Raw genomic sequence first — 17365 nt, 5'->3', positions numbered from 1 at the left:
TGGTTGGATTTTAGTGGTTTCCTCTGGCAGCAAATTTTACTCTCAATTTAAAGGACATTTAGAAATCATTTGTATGTGTTATTCATACTATCAATGCCCCATTAGCTTATTCTGTTTAGAATCTGCTATATCATCAAGAGATAAAAACCATAACTGTGCATGCACGAAGACAATACTGTTCATTGCCACCTTGCCAAGGCTCTGTTTACAAGGCTGATATGAGGATAAGTGTGGGGTGAAAGAAGGTGAAGAGCATGGGAATATTTTTGAGCAATCAAAAATCAGAATTTAAGTGTGGGTCAGATAACAAATGGCTTAAGTTGAAGAATTTATTTGCTTGAAATACTAACTTCTCAAGCATCCCTTCTACCTTCATGAGAAGGTTTTACTGGTTAAGCATGCTAACAGTTCATTAAGAATCCTATATAATTAAACCCTAATATGCAAATAGACCAAATGGGGAAACAATCAGTTGCTATGACATGCACTGACCACCGGGGGCAGATACTCAACACAGGAGCTGCCTCCTGGTGGTCAGTGAGCTCCCACAGGGGAGTGCTGCTCAACCAGAAGCCAGGCTCACAGTTGGCAAGCAACGGCAGTGCTGGCAGGAGCCTCTTCAGCCTCTGTGGCAGTGCTAAGGATCCCTTGGGGGATGTCCAACAACTGTGGGGAGTGGGCCTAAGCCCGCAAGCAGACAGCCATGGAGGAGTCTCGGACTGCGAGAGGGTTCAGGATGGGCTGAGGGACACCCACCCCAGAGTATGAATGTTGTGCACCAGGACTCTAGTACAACATAAAGCCCTAGCTGGCTCAGTGGGTAGAGTGTTGGCCTTCAGACTGAAGGGTCCCAGTTTGATTCTAGTCAAGGGCACATACCCTGGTTGCAGACTTGATCCCCACAAGGGGGTATGTAGGAGGCAGCTAATCAATGATTCTCTCTCATCATTGATGTTTCTATCTCTCTCTCCCTCCCAGTGCCAGGCAGTCTAATGTTTAAAAGTTTAGAAATTACACAGGTATAGCATTTTTGCAATGAAACAATCATAGTAATATACAATATATTTCCTTTTTTTTTTCTTAGAAATATAGCACTATGATAAAAAATAAGATTATGGCATTTTAGGGATATTACTGAAGTGTGATTAAGGACAAGATAAGCTCTTATAAAATTTTATTGAATACCAGTTGTTTGAACTTAAATGTAATAATACATACTATATTTGTAAGTCAAACTCACACAGTATTTGTCATTTGGAGATATTAATGATTATAAGATCCACTACACTTATCCTGATCTTTAAAATGTTAAGTGATAATTGAATTCTTTCAAATATTAGTATGAGCGAACATGCAAGATATAATAGACTTGAAAGAATTGGGTAATTTACCTCCTTTATTTTTTTCTCATCTATCCCTGTCCTCCAACAGTAAAAGGAGTGAATAGGTCCTAGATCAGCTGATTAATTCTTTTCTACCCAAACACTAATTGGTTAAATGTAATTGGGTCAAATTTTGCAAAAATATTTTCCAAAGCTATGTGAATATTCAAGCCTATAGTGAAATTTTGTCACCCTAATAAACATTAGTCGAAAAAAATCAGTATCATGCTTACAATTTTTAGCAGAATTAGAAAGCCTTCAAAAATAGAGAATGAAAAAAAAAATCACATAATGATAATGCTAGTGATAATGATAGTAATTAAAGTTCCACAATTTATTGAACACTCTACTATATTTTTTATATGTAATGTAAAACTCATAATAGTTTTATATGTAATGTAAAACTCATCTTCTGGGTTTGGTACTATTATTTTATAATAATCCCATTTAACAGATGTTAAAATTGGGACATAGAGAAATTAAATGACTTAACCAGATTTATACAACTAGTAGATTCTGACAACATAGACCAAGTTCATGATATTGACTAAATCATACATGAGAAGAGCACAGAACCATCAAATTCAAGATATTTTATTAATAAAATTGGATAACAAAAGATAAGTTGCTTTTTAGGAAATAGTTATGGAAGAACAGTTTCGTTGGTTATAACTGTTGAAAAAATGAAATAGACTAAATACTGAAAGTAATGAGTAAGCAATAGTTTTATTGAATGCCTGTTATGAACTTAGCATCAAGCAATGGATATAAGACACATGTGCAGTAGGAGATATAGCAGATAGCATAATACCTGCCAATAAAAAACAGAAGTTAAGTTAGAGGTATAAGAAATGAAATACAGGTGCCTTGTGACATGATGAGGTTATGTCCCTATAAACCTAAGTTGAAAATATTGTTAGTCAAAAATGAATTTAGTACATTTAACTTGCTGATCATCATAGCTTACTCAAACTTACCTTAATGTGCTCAGAACACAAACTCCCCCAAAAAATGGCTGGTAACCAAGTACACTGGAGAGTACCAGTGGTTTACCCTTGTGATTGCATTGCTGACTCATAGCTGTGCTCACTGTTGCTGACCAGCATCACCAGAGTATCGAACATTAGGGGGATAACAATAAACAATCAAAATCCCTGCCCTGGCTGGTTTAGCTCAGTGGATAGAGTGTTGGCCTGTGGACTAGAGGGCCCTGGGTTCAATTCCAATCAGGGGCATATACCTTGATTGTGGGCACATCCCCAGTAGGTGGTGTGCAGGAGGCAGCTGATTGATGTTTCTCTCTCATCGATGTTTCTAGCTCTCTGTCCTTGTCCCTTGCTCTCTGTAAAAAAATCAATAAAATATATTTTTTAAAAATCAAAATCTCAAGTACTGTTTATACCAGATTTGAATTGCTTTTGCACCATTGCAAGGTTGAAAAAAAAAAAAAAAGCGTAAGTCAAAACGTCATAAGTTGGGGGCTCTCTGCATATTCAATTATCAAACAATATAGAAGTGATACTTGAAGTGATGTACAAACTGAGATACTTGTTCAGATAAATGTGATTATCAGGCTAAAATTCCAAGTTAGAAGTACTGTAGTTTAGAAGTTATTCCAAAAAATGATTTTTACTTGTAAAATCCTAAGTGATAAACTAAACCGAGAAAAGAATGGTAAACAAGAAAGAGAGAAGTCTGGCCTACATTCCCGTCTGTTGGGGAAATGAAGACCTGCCTTGTTGAATGAGAGATGAAGCTTGGAAATTCCCAATGAATCTCAATAGCCAGCACCACTGGCTCAGAGCAAAAACAGATTTAGATTTTTTTTAAAAAACATCCAATTTAGATTTTTTTTTTTTACAGTTAGACAAGATATTTAAAGAAAGAGGGGGGGGGGGAGTCTCTAATAGCTTATAAACCATGACTTTTAGAATCCAAGAAATAATTTTAGATCCAATTAGAATGGCATCGTGCTGAGAAAGAATATTGTCAAAATGTGTCTCCAGAGTAGATCTCTTCTCTCCGAGAGCGTCTAGTTTTCTGACGGATGGATCTTTATGTGTCAGAAGGTAGTATGAAGGCAACAAACCTAGCCTGGGATTTAGTCTCAGCTGAAACATCCTGTCAGTTTGTGTAATCGTTTGACTCGTTGGGTCTAAATATTCTGTCTGTGAAGTGGATAAACTTGGATTAAGTGATTTTCCAGCTTACTTTCAATTGCTCTTCAATTTAAGCTGTGCACTTATTAAAAAGTAGCCTATTCGTAATTGCATGCTTGAAATAATGTTTATTTTATAGATGGAAATTGTTTTACTAGAACTTTCTTTTATACATTATTATTATTATCAATATTACGATTTTACCTTTTTTCTGGAATCTTACATCAGTATCTTTTCTCTGCTGTAGGGTGGAGTGAGTGGGTTGACGGGAGAGCTGGAATTTGGAGAAAATGGAGGCAATCCCAACGTCCACTTTGAAATTCTTGGAACCAACTATGGAGAGGAGCTTGGCCGAGGCATTCGCAAAGTAAGACCAGAAACAGTGATAAATATGCTTTCCTACACTAACTGTGGTTGTGTTTTATCATCTTCATACAATACATTCACAGAATACATTATAGCTTCTACTGTAGTTTGAAAGAGAAGAAAGGGGTCAGAATTAGACATTTAAATGACTTTACGTACTTACCAGAAGTGTTAGTCAATGAATTCTATTTATGCTTTAGAATAATTTAAAGGAAGAAGGGTACAGGAATCTGATGGTTTCCTAGGGAACTAGCATAATCTTTCATTCGTTATAATAATTTTTGTAAATTAATGAATTTAATATTTGTACAACGCATAGCTGCTTGGTTTTAAACTTGTAACATGCACAACATCAGAAAAAAGAGCTTAGAGGAATTTCATTTAGTAGGAGTGAAGTCCTTCTATAAAACTGACATTTCAGTATTTCAGCCTCTCTATGTGGCATGCATAAGTAGCAAATGGCTTGCAGGAACTGAGCTCTGACGCTATACCTCAGATCGCATGTAAGAAGAAGCTGAGGGCAGTAAGGAATATTTCATGAACTCCCTGAACTATACCTTTCTTGAGAAAAATATAAAAGCCCCTGGGAAAATGGCTGCTATAGTTTGAATTTGCCACTTTTATGTATTTGTGGTAGGAAAAAAACTCAAGGTAATTACATGTGCATACAGGGTTCATAACTATAAATTTCTAAGGGTATAAACTTGCTGTATTGAGTTAAGAGATTCTTTAGTATCTATTCCTTTTCATTGTTGAGTATAGGATGCAGAGAAACTTAAATAAAACTAAGGAGTTGTTCTAATCAGCAATAAAAACCTCTTGGTAAATTTATACTGGAAGAGTTGAAAATAGTTTAATGTGTTTTAATTATTGTTTTATTGAAGCATAGTAAACATAGAAAACTGCAAAAAAATATTAGGATAGTTTCATGAATTATTTTCAAGGAAACAACTACTACTATGGTAAAGAAATAGGTCAGACCAAACATCCTAAACACCCCCTCATACTTCCTTCCCCCACTCCTCCCTTCTGAGTAGTATAACCAGTAGTATGAGTTTTATGATACTCATTTCTTTACAGTGTTAAATATAATTTTATTAGCTGTATGTGCATCTACTGTGGTCTGTTTCTACTTTTAAGCTCTCAAGTAACTTTAAGGCTACTATGAATTAGTTTGTGAATTGCCAGAGCTCTATTTATACATTGGGCAGTTTTTTCACCTGGACGCACACACACACACACACACACACACACACACACACACACACATCTTCAAGGGTACTTATCAAGGGAAAACCTTACCATACAAATAAAGACGGTAGTTACTAGATGGTGTACAAAATTGTTTCCACTCCCAGTATCTCCAAGTCTCAGAAAGAGTGAACAGCTTTCCATTGACAAACTGTCAAGTTGTCAGTGTTTATTCTGCTGCAGGTGGTGAGGTGTATGCAATGCCTGAAGCCTTATCACCTGGAGCAGGGACCCTGTCAGCTTCCATAACTGAGCAGGGCTTGTCTGTGTAGGATTTGAATGTATATTGACCCAGTCCCAAATGGTGGACTAATCTTGTCTATATTGTCCTGGTAGGATTGGAGGTTTCACTTTTCAGAGTTGGAAGAGAACGTGAAAAGGATTACTTAATTTTCACTGATGCTGATCAAACAAGAGATTTCCCGCTTTGATATCTATTGCATGTTTTTTGCTTTGATGTGAGGTGGTGTTTCATTCAGTAGATGGTGTGTTCAAGGTGTTAGACACTGTATCCTTGAAGATAAATTCAGGTGAAACTCAAAGCCAAATTTCTAAATGATCAAAGTTTACTATGTCTTTAAATTTTCTCCAAAATTCTGGTTGTTCTGGTTTTTTGTTCAGCACAATAAAAACTACCAGAAAGAAAGATAATTTAAATAATAGTATTTTACACAATCTTCTAAAATGAAATTAATTCAATGATGTAAAAAGTAAATATTAAATATTTAATGGATCAAATTTGTTTTTTTCTTAGGGGAGGAATTTTATACACTAGTGTTTTTTTTCCTTATGGGTCTTTGTTTTATTTTGTTTTGCCAATGCCACTCACTTTTTACTCTGAAGACTGAGTTCCAGCATTAAAATTTAATACTCTAAACTTAATGTCTTTGAACTTTATCACTAATAGGAAAATATGGCCTGGAAAAATAGATTAAAACTGGTTTTGCAACCAACCTTAATTGCATAGTAGTGTTAGAATCTTCATAAAATTGTTTTCTTATGTAAGCTGATGAAATAAAATGGTACAGCAAAGATATTCTAGCTCCTAGGTATAATTGTTTTTCAGATAGATTTAGAATTTTTACTCAAGTTCTCCAACATTAAGTTTAGAAATATAAAATCCGTAGTATAACATTCTTGGGAAAATCGAATGCACTGCTTTGCAAAAGGTACTTTTAATGAACTAAAAATATTTTCTGCCTTGTGCTTAGAAAGAAGAAACAACAGCCTAGCCTTCAAATGGCCAATGATTAAATAGCGCACAGATATTCTTCAACATTGTATTTGTATTCTGATTATACAATATCTAAAATAACATTTTCTTTTCATATTAATATGCTTTATGTTTCCTTATAGCACTTTTTATAAACTGAAACTATATGCATTCACATAATCATATATAAAAACCTTATATATATTGTGCACGTATAGGTAAATATCTATATAATAAAAGGCTAATATGCAAATCGACTGAACAGCAGAACAACCTGTCGCTATGATGTGCACTGACCTCCAGGGTCAGTTGCCTCCTGGTGGTCAGTGTGCTCCCACAAGGGTGCGTGGCTCAGCCAGAAGCCAGGCTCACCAGCAGGCTCACAACTGACGAGTGCAGCAGTGGTGATGGGAGCCTCTCCTGTCTCTGAGGCAGCACTAAGGAGCAGTGAGCCTTGCTTCTGGGTGAATGGTACTCCCACAGGGGGAGTGCCGCTCAGCCAGAAGCCAGGCTCACCGCTGGCGAGCATAGCAGCAGTGGCAGGAGCCTCTACTGCCTCTGTGACAGCACTAAGGGGCTGAGGGACACCCCTGCCAGTGCATGAGTGCCGGGCACCAGGCCTTTAGTAAATATAATAAATTTACTTGTTTATAGTCTGCTTCCCCATTATAATGCAACTCCATGAGATAAGAATGTTCCTTGCTATATCCTCCAATATATGGCCTATAGTAGATGCTCATTAAGTATTTAATGAATGTATTAATGAATTCATTGTAATATTGACTTAACTATCTGCAATATTCTTCACTTATAATAGTCATGTTCTTCCTTTATTCAAATGAAAAAGAATAAGTATACGACATAATCTAATTGTTGGCATAGCACATTAGAATGAGAATGTGTAATTACAACCTCTCCATCATCGTAGTATCCTCATGCTTAGCAGGGTTGGCCACTTGGTCACCAAAGTTATATTCAATGATTTCACTGGTCATTACATAAGATTATGTACAATTCCTTTGCGGGTATTCACTGAGTTATGGAAACAGTTTATTGATTATTCCCAACAAATATTTAGAGCAATTATTCTAATCACCCACAAAAGTGCAAGTTCGATAGGAATTATTGGTATTTGCAGCTCAAGATCATTTTCTAACAACTGGGCTAGATTTATGTTTAATGGGAAAAGTACTTAGCCTTTCTGTCAGACACACCTGGGCTGAAATTCAGAACCTGTCACTTACTGGCTGTGTGATTTTAGGACTACTAAACCCGGTGAGTCTCAGTTTCTTTATGTATAAAGTGTGGATAATAATACTATCCCTGATTGTTATAAAGGTTAAGTGAACTTATGTTTGTAGGTTACATAATGAGGATTAAAATAATGCTATTTTGCAAATGGACAATAATCTTTGTCAACATTTTGCCAGCACAAGAAATACAATCTGGTTGCTCTTTTGACAAGGAATTGCAATGTGAGGTGGAGAAAGAAATTTAATTTTAGGTGTAATTGACAGAGCATTATACATGACAATCACAGTAATAGCAGGAAACATTAACTTTTGTGTGTTTTTTAATGTCCTTTTAAACTCTAAAATTCTACAAGACTCTTACTCATCTATAGCTCAATGGGAAGCAAATAATAGAGGATCCAGTAGTCATTATAGCCTGTATTAACCAAGTCTATAATTAAACCCATTATTAATATGGTATATTTCTAACAATGAATTTACATCTTGAAAGTTTTATATAGTGGAATCTAGTAAGTGCTGTGAATAAGAGACCCAGAGCATCTGTGGTTCACCTTTAGTCCACAGCTGATGACTATTTGGATTAGGACTTGGAGAATATGCCGAGACTAGTTTGGCTCAATGGATAGAGCGTTGGCTTGGGGACTGAAGGGACCCGGGTTCGATTCCGGTTAAGGGCATGTACCTAGGCTGCGGGCATATCCCCAGTAGGGTGTGTGCAAGAGGCAGCTGATCGATGACTCTCTCTCATCGATGTTTCTAGCTCTCTATCTCTCTCCCTTCCTCTCTGTACAAAATCAATAAAATATATTAAAAAAAAAAAAAGACTTGGAGAATAGCCCTAATAGGTTTGGCTCAGTGGATAGAGTGTCGGCCTGTGGACTGAAGGGCATGTACCGTGGTTGTGGGCACATCCCCAGTGGGGAATGTACAGGAGGCAGCTAATCAATGTTTCTTTCTCATCCATGTTTCTTAATCTCTATCTTTCTCCCTTCCTCTCTGTAATAAATCAATAATATATATATATATAACTTTTTTTTTTAAAGACTTCAAGAACATATCTGATGCAGAGGAGGCAAAGTTCACTTTCCTTCCTATATTACTGGACAATATCCATAGTGGTTCACTCTGGAATCTATCCCACCCCAACCTCAGACACATACTATCACCAATGAAACTCCAGTCCAGTTCAAATTCATCTATGCAATATGGCAGTACTTATTACCCAATGAACATCCCCATGTCCAGTTCAGCCATAAAGGGAAAATAATGTTCATGACACATTCCCAGAGCAATTATCATTAAAGCAATCTAAATTAGAATATATGGAATTTAGAAACATTTGCTCATTTATACTAATAAAAGGGTAATATGCTAATTAGACCAGGAGACCTTCCCGACATCTTTCTGGACACAGCCATGGTGGAGGGGCCGAGGCAGAGGCAGTTAGAGCAATCAGTCTGGCTGGGAGGGGGGGCGCAGTTGTGGGCAAGCAGGCCTGTAGGGAAGGGAAGGTGGGGTTGAGCAGGCTGGCGGGGGTGGGGGGTTGTGGGGGGGGCAGTTGGGTGCAAGCAGGATGGCGGGGGGCGGGGGCGGCAGTTGGGGGCAATCAGGCCAGCAGGGGGGACAGGTAGGGGCGAATTGGCTGGCTGGGGGGTGGCAGTTGGGGTTGATCAGGCCAGCAGGCAGAATGGCTAGGGGCTATCAGGCAGACTGACAGGCAGATGAGCGGTTAGGAGCCAGCCATCTAGGATTGTGAGAGGGATGTCCCAGATTGGAGAGGGTGCAGACCGTGCTGAGAGACACCTCCCTCCCTCACCCCCCATGCACAAATTTTGTGCACCAGGCCACTGATATATATATATATATATATATATATATATATATATATATATATATATATATATATATATATATATATATATATTCCCCCCCACCCTTTGGCAAGGTCTCATTGTTGTGATTGAACTTGAAGTGGTAGATATCAAATATTTATTTCAAAGATGTTGAATGAATGGGCAGACAATGGCAGGAAGGGGTCAAATAGTAAATAATTTGTTCATAAATGTTGGAAACTCACAGCAACCTAATTTGATATGCAGTGACATTCATGATATATTAGGTTCAGTTAAAGTATAATTCCAGGGTCTTGTTATTCAACTTTAAATCATGTGCTTTTCTCTAACCTCCGATTTTCTCTATAGTCTGTTAAAATATTTTCTTATATGTCCTTCTTATTCTCCCAGGCTTATCTTGACTCCTTCAGTGAATTACATTCTCCTTCTACAGGAATTTGGTTTTATACATTGGAATGATTATAAAAACCTATATAGCCTGGTCACATAATCTCACCCAATTTGCTAATAGAACTTTCTCAACTCATTTGTTTTGGAGTCCTTCATTTATACTAATGAATATTGTGTTAATATTCCTGATGAATAATTGAAATTGTAATCAGGGCTTTTGGTGACAACTGATAGTGTTGCCTCTTTCCTGTCTCCCCTTCTCCCCCATTAATTTTCTTTTCAGTTGTGACCAGGATACCTGACACACTAACGTAGTCAGGAACCATCAAGATTTTAGTCTTAATCAAGCTGTTCCATTTTTCAGTGCCTGGAAAATTAAGGGATTGATATTTCACTGTTTCAAATAGTAACTATGTTAAGAAAAACTTTTTTGAGACTTTGGGGTGACTTACATGTGTTAAGTATTGCCGCTTTTAATGTTTCTGCCAAGAATTTAGTTACTGCTTTCTCCAATATGGGAAACAAACATTTGGAAATGGAAATGCTCTTTTAGTAATTAGAAACACTTTTATTAATCACAGTAATTCAAGTACCAAAAGGAGCTTTTACATTTATTGGATGTGAAGTTTGATTTTAAATATTCTGTAAATTTACTTTATCACTGTTATTTAACTCTATTATAAGAGTAAAATAGCATTTCTGGAATTTTTATGCTATAGAAATACACACACACACACACACACACACATACACGCATATGTATATACGGTATATAAAAATCTCAGGTTTTGTTATATTTCAAAGAGTTCTGATGAGCAATTCTTATTATTTAGATGCCTAGTATTATTAGGATCAATTTTTATATTCATGCAACTTTGATGTTGCTGATATATGTTCTCAGAGTTGTACTATTTCCTTTGCCTTCCTTCACTTCTGGAGGCTACAAATGTTATTTTGAGGCACTGGTTTTTGTTGTTATTTAAAATTTTTAGCATTTTTGCCAGGGTCTTCAATGTCATTTTAGAAAATGCTCTATGAATTTAATAAACTCTTGAAGTTTTATAGAATGCTAAGTTTGTATAGAACTATTTCCAATATGAAAAATAAACATTTGAAAATGGAGATGCTCTTTTTAGTAATTAGAATCACTTTCATTAATCACAGTAATTCAAGTACAACAAGGAGCTTTTACTTTTATTGGCAGTGAACTTTGATTTTAAATATTATATAAATGCACTTTACCAGGGTTATTGAACTAAATTATAGGAGTAAAATAATGTTTCTGGAACTTCTTTTTAATAATCAAAATTGTGAAATGAATCTCACTTTGAAAGAAAGTCCAAAATATCTTGGTTTACTATAGGTTATGCCTTAAAATGTTTAATTGACAAAATGAATGCATCTACCTGAATATTTTCACTCTGAGAAAGTCACTTGATGCTCATGAGGAGAAAAGCACTTATCTCCTGAAAATGTTTTCAAGCAATTCTTAATCAGCAGCCATGGAAACTTTTATTACCCTGGAGTACTTGAATAAAAGTAGTTTGTGTGGGTTTAAATGGAAATGTATTTGAAAAGCTTTGCTTGAGAATTTATTTTGAATTCATTCAACATTGATATGACTCTATATTCCAAACTGGGAAGAGAAATATTTTCATCCCAGACTCATGCTTTGCAAAATGTCTGATTGTAGCCATTTGGAGCAATAATACGATTTGAATAGTGTACTATCTTTAAATGGGAGACAATGTGTTTTAGGATTGTGAGGGGGGAAACACAGTCATATTTTTGTATCTCACATAGAAAGTGGTTTGTTAATGGATATTTTTCCCTCCCAAAGATCATTGGAAACTGGAGAATTATTCTTGGGACAAATAAATTAATTACAATTAAGGAAGTGAGTTCTCATCCTGTGTGATTTCTGTTTGTTGAAAATTATATATTTATTTTTATTTCATCTTCTTTTTCTTTCTGTGGCTCTAACATTATAAATTCCTTACAAACAAACGAAACATTTCTGGCTCCTAGATTTTATTTCTTTCCTAGCTGTTCAATTGGTATTAGATACATTGATTATACAACAGATTCTTTCATATATTTCTTTTTTTCTTATACTGTAATCTTATAAACTGTACCCACTTAAAGAAATAGATATCTGAATATTTTATTCATTATCAAACATTCCCAATTTTTTCCAAGTAGGCATGTTCTTTTGTTCCATCCAAATATTTCTGAGAGGTCACAGAATTAGGAAAAAATATAGCAGTTATTTGCTAAAACATCTCTATCTTACATATGTAGTACTTGAGGCTGTGGGTTGAATGCCTTCCCTAATTTTGTTGTTGTTGTTGTTTATTAGGAAAAACAATTCTAGATTTCTAGTTCAATTTCCCCCCCCCCCCAATATATTATAAGATTATCTCTCCACAATTCAAAAACTTTGTTAGAGATAAACAATAAAGGGGAGGTCTCTTCTGTTTTGCTTTGTTTGTTTGTTTTTTAATTTTTATTTTTATAAAGTAGAGGCCCAGTGCACAGATTTGTGCGCTGGTGAGGCCCCTTGACCTGGCCTGCAGGGATTGGGCCAAGACAGGCTCACCAACATTCCCTGAGGCCTGGATTGTGAAGGGTACAGGCAAGGCCGAGGGACCCCACCAGTTCATGATCTGGGTCTGGGAGGGACTGGGTGTGTCTGGCCCATCTCACCCAGTCCCCATCAGCCAGACCCCAGCAGCAAGCTAACCTACTGGTTGGAGGCCTGCCCCCTGATGTTCAGTGCACATCATAGTGACTGGTTGAAAGGTCAAAGGGTCTGAGGGACAATTAGCATATTAGCTTTTTATATATATAGATATGGAACCAATCACTAAATATATTTATAGTTATTGTACAGTTTATTAAATTTCAAGTGAAAAACCTATTTAAAATTTCATTAATAAAAATTATTATATTTTTCTATAAAATAACTTCAATTCTCATTATTTTCTCTTGAAAACCCTAATTGTTAAGAAATAAAAATATTTTTGGATACACTGTTCTACTTTTAAGTTAAAAATATATTTTTAAAAAAATTTATTTCAGAGAGGAAGGGAGAGGAAAAAATAGAAACACCCATGATGAAAGAGAATCATTAATTGGCTGCCTCCTGAGTGTCCCACACAGGGGATCCCACAACCCAGGCACGTGCCCTGACTGGGAATTGAACTATGACCTCCTGGTACATAGGTTGATAGTCAACCACTGAGCCACTCTGGCCAGGCTTAACTTTCTTCTTTGATATTTTATGTAATATTTAATTTTTGGTCTTTTTTTTCACTTTCCAGATTTTATTTATGATAGTAGGTATAATATTTCCATTCATTACTTCAAGGTTTTTCTTTTATTTTAAAGGACAGCCACATTTTACCATACTGAGTTAGCATTTAGTTTTATCTCATTGTTGTTAACAGAAGCATCTGTTGATAAAAAAAATAAATAAATAAAAAAAAATGTGGGTGTGCTTGAGGGTCAACTGAAATTTCTGATAAAATATTTTCTAAAATAATTGTGTTTTTTAAAAATATATTTTATTGATTTCTTTTGCAGACAGGAAGAGAGAGGGATAGAGAGTTAGAAACATCAATGAGGGAGAATTATCGATCAGCTGCCTCTTGCACACCCCCTACTGGGGATGTGCCCGCAACCAAGGTACATGCCCTTGACTGGAATCGAACCTGGGACTTTTCAATCCGCAGGCTGATGCTCTATCCACTGAGCCAAACCGGTTTCAGCTATTTTCCAAAATAATTGTAAGTTAGATATTTTATAATCCTAAGAAAATTTTTCCAGCCAAAGTTTTTGTTATTGTTGTTACAATGTAGTCAAATGAAAATAAACTAAGGCTATTATTCCTATTTTCAAGATGAGATTTGGGTGAGTCATGGCATAGCAATGGTGACCCACTATTTAAGGATAAAATCATAGGTCTCTAAGATAATATAATATCATGAAACAGTTGTGATTGCTTACTATTTGTAAAGTTATCTTTTAGTAAGATATTGAGATAGGTAGATAGGTAAGTAGGTAGATGGATACATAGATATCTAAACACATAGACTCATAGATAATAGAAAATAATAGATGACATGGATATAGATATTATCCACTGGAGAGAACAGAGATAAATAAACACAAGAAAACAGCATAGACCAAAGACATATTATCCTATATAATAAAAGCCTAACATGCAAATCGACCAAATGGTGGAACAACTGGTTGCTAGGATGCACACTGACCACCAGAGGGAAGATGCTCAACACAGGAGCTGCCCCCAGCCCTCAGGCCACAGGCCAGCCAAGGCAGGTTCCAGTGGGGGTCCGCCCTGCTAGTCTCCCACAGATCGGCCCTGATTGCCAGCCAAGGCCTAGGGACCCTCCCCTGCATGAATTTCGTGCATTGGGCCTCTGGTATTAGTAATATGTAAAGAAAGAGCCTTGATTGGTTTGGCTCAGTAGCTAGAGCATTGGCCTGCAGACTCAAGGGTCTTAGGTTCTATTCCAGTCAAGTGCATATACCTTGGTTGCAGGCACATACCCAATGGGGTGTGTGCAAGAGGCAGCTGATCAATGTTTCTCTCTCACTGATGTTTTTAACTCTATCCATCTCACTTCCTCTCTGTAAAAAATCAATAAAATATATTTTTTTTTTAAAGAAAAAGATGTAAGTCAGATATTTTGTGAGTACTGATTCTATAGCATCATAACAGACACACACAAATAATTCTTGTGCTGTTTTTGGTCTTTGTTTAAGTGGTGTGATAACATTAGATATAGGAATCTAAAGTCATTCTAAGCATTAGAAAATTGTGCCATGCTTACATCTTGACCATGTAACTTTATTAAAGCAACTAATTTGAAAATAATTTGCTCATTTTGATGGGAGGAATACATGTGGGACAAAAGTAGCAGAACTGCAAGTAATTTTTAAAATTAATTTTAAAGTCAATAATAAGTACAAAATTAAGTTCATTCTGGGTGACTTGAAACGTAGAAAATACATTCTAATCTGATTTATCTGATTTACTTAATATCAACAATGGAAATTACCCACAAATATAAGACATATCAAGAAACTAACAAAAGTTTCTTATTGCCTGATGCCTTAAATTGATTGTAATAATTTAGAGGTCATTAAAGAAAATAAATTATGAAGCCACATTGCATTTTAATGAATGATGCAATTCAATGCAATGCAATCACATTGTATTTAAGGATAGTATTCAATAGAAAATGAAAACCAATAACTTATTGATTAGTCTAGTGATAGTATTTTTAAATCTATGATTTAAGAAATATTTTAAGAATTTTTATTGGTAGAATGCTAATTTTACAAATACTAAAATTTTTCTATGGGTAGCAAGATTCTTATACCCAAAAGGAATAAACTATGAATATATTTCTTGTTTTTTCCTTTAGATAAGGATTCTGTTACTAAAGTGAAGTGTTTAAAGCATCATAAAGCATGTTGTATTTTTAATATTTTAGGCTGCCTTTCATTGTAATGGCCTTTTATGAATCTGTCTTGGATTATGCAATAAAAATGTACTTTTTGCATGATAACATGGTCCATGAGTGCTCCTGCCTGGTACTGTCTACTCATTATTTTCTCATTTTCCATTTTTTTCTTACTTTAACAAGGCAAAGAAACACAATATAATCTTATACACTATTTATTTCGGGGAAAAGAATTGACAATATAAGAATATTTTAATTTTTTTTTTAAAACACACACACACACACATACACAAAATGCTAGTACAAATATAATTAATTGCAGACCAAACTTTTTAAAAATAGTTTTCTCATGGAAGCATGTAATTCTGGATTAAAAATATAAAATATTGTTGTGTTTGAATAATGAAGTCTGCTATTAATGAAAGGACAGCTAATGAGCCTTAACTAACAAAGAGAAATTGTACAGAAACAAAGGCCAAACTTGTTAGTTGCAACAAGAACAGAAAAAAAAACAATGGCAAGGATAAAAATTGGCAAAGGTATTTCTTTTAAAAATTTTAAAGTTTTAAAGTTTTAAAGGGGAGCCGGTAGAGCTTAAAAGGAGAATGGAAAGAAATGGGGGAGGGAGCAAAGCAGATCCGAGGGAGGAAGTGAAGAAAAAAAATAAATAAGGTGGGAAGGAAGGAAAAGGTGAGGGAGGGCAGGGGAAAAGATAAAGGAAAGAAGGAATGTGGTGAGGGAGGAATGGAGGAAGGATATGAGAAAGCTGGGAAGAAGGATGATGGAACAGAAATAAGAAATAAGGAGGAAAGTAAAGTTTATAAATGATGAGTCAGTAGGAAAAAAGCATTACATAAAGGAAAGAGAAAAATTGTGTGAGATGGAAAAGCCAATAAGGAAGTCAAATACAATTGTGTGTGAAGGGAATAAGATTAAAAAGAAAAGTTAATAGGGGCGACCAGGACAGCAGGATAGGGCAGTTAGGGGGATCAGGAAGGCAGGCAGAGTGGTTAGGGCAGGCAGGCAGGTGAGAGGTTAGAAGTCAGAGGTCCTGGATTGTGAGAGGGATGTCCGTATCAAGCCTAAACTGTCAGTTGGACATCCCCCAAGTGCTCCCAGATTGGAGAGAGTACAGGTTGGGCTGAGGGCCTCTAGTAATTTTAATATAGTTATATTTTTTTCTTATGATTTTTATACAATTAATGCCTTCCTAGCAAAAGATCAGGGTTATACTATCTTAGCCACCTCCCTTCACTCCCCCCTCTCAAACCTGTTATGGTTTGAATATTTACAATTATCTTTCAACCCATCTGAGATTTTTTTGGGGTGAGAGGGCATGGTATTCTGTGAATAACTAAATGACTATTTCATTCCAAAAACAGTTGAATAATTGTCTATGAAGTAAAAAAAACCTTCCTCTTCCTGTTGTTTTGTGATGCCTTAAATAATTTTGGATTGCATTATAAATATGTTTAAATCCTGTTATATTATTTTAAGATTAAATAGATAACTGGGACTGCCTTCATGTATATGGTTTGTCTTCATGTATATGTTTTTCAATCCAGTTTCATTTCACTTTCCCAGAATCTGGCAGAGTGACAGTGTTGATCATTAAATCTTATAGATTTTAATTATCCTATCTTCATTTTTATGTATTGGAATGGGTACTTTGGAAGGGCAGTGTCAGAAACAATAATCCAGATGAAAACAGTCGTGAAAAACCAACTATTTGATCCTTCTAAAGTAGGCTATTCATGATTTGTAACAACGTCTCTAAATCATTATTGAGAAATATGCTTATCTTTTTAATTGCTATGCAATAGGACAATAAAAGTCAACTAAGAGTGTTTCTAAGTCATCACAATGATTTTTTTAAGCCAATTCAGGAAAGAGTTTAGTTTTGGGTCACTTGAAGTTATTATCTGATCTGTGATGATCATTCTTGTTTTTTGCAATGTTATTAAAATTAAGGTTACATCAGGCAGCTAAAATAGGGATTCCATGTA

The 17365-nt window shown here is 35.6% G+C and overlaps 1 protein-coding gene across 1 annotated transcript in view; it reads left to right on the top strand.

The window, feature by feature from the left end:
- GRID2 (glutamate ionotropic receptor delta type subunit 2) overlaps positions 1 to 17365 on the top strand; it is a 1250164-nt gene that overhangs the window by 760892 nt on the left and 471907 nt on the right. The window contains exon 8 of the mRNA XM_084897107.1: positions 3789 to 3908. Coding sequence (XP_084753233.1) covers positions 3789 to 3908 — 120 coding nt within the window. The remainder of the gene's footprint in view (positions 1 to 3788; positions 3909 to 17365) is intronic.

Source organism: Pipistrellus hanaki (genome assembly GCF_964339955.1).
Source record: "Pipistrellus hanaki genome assembly, chromosome: 1".
Lineage (NCBI taxonomy): Eukaryota > Metazoa > Chordata > Mammalia > Chiroptera > Vespertilionidae > Pipistrellus > Pipistrellus hanaki.
Note: the sequence above shows the minus strand (reverse complement) of the source record. Positions and strands in the feature narration are given on the sequence as shown.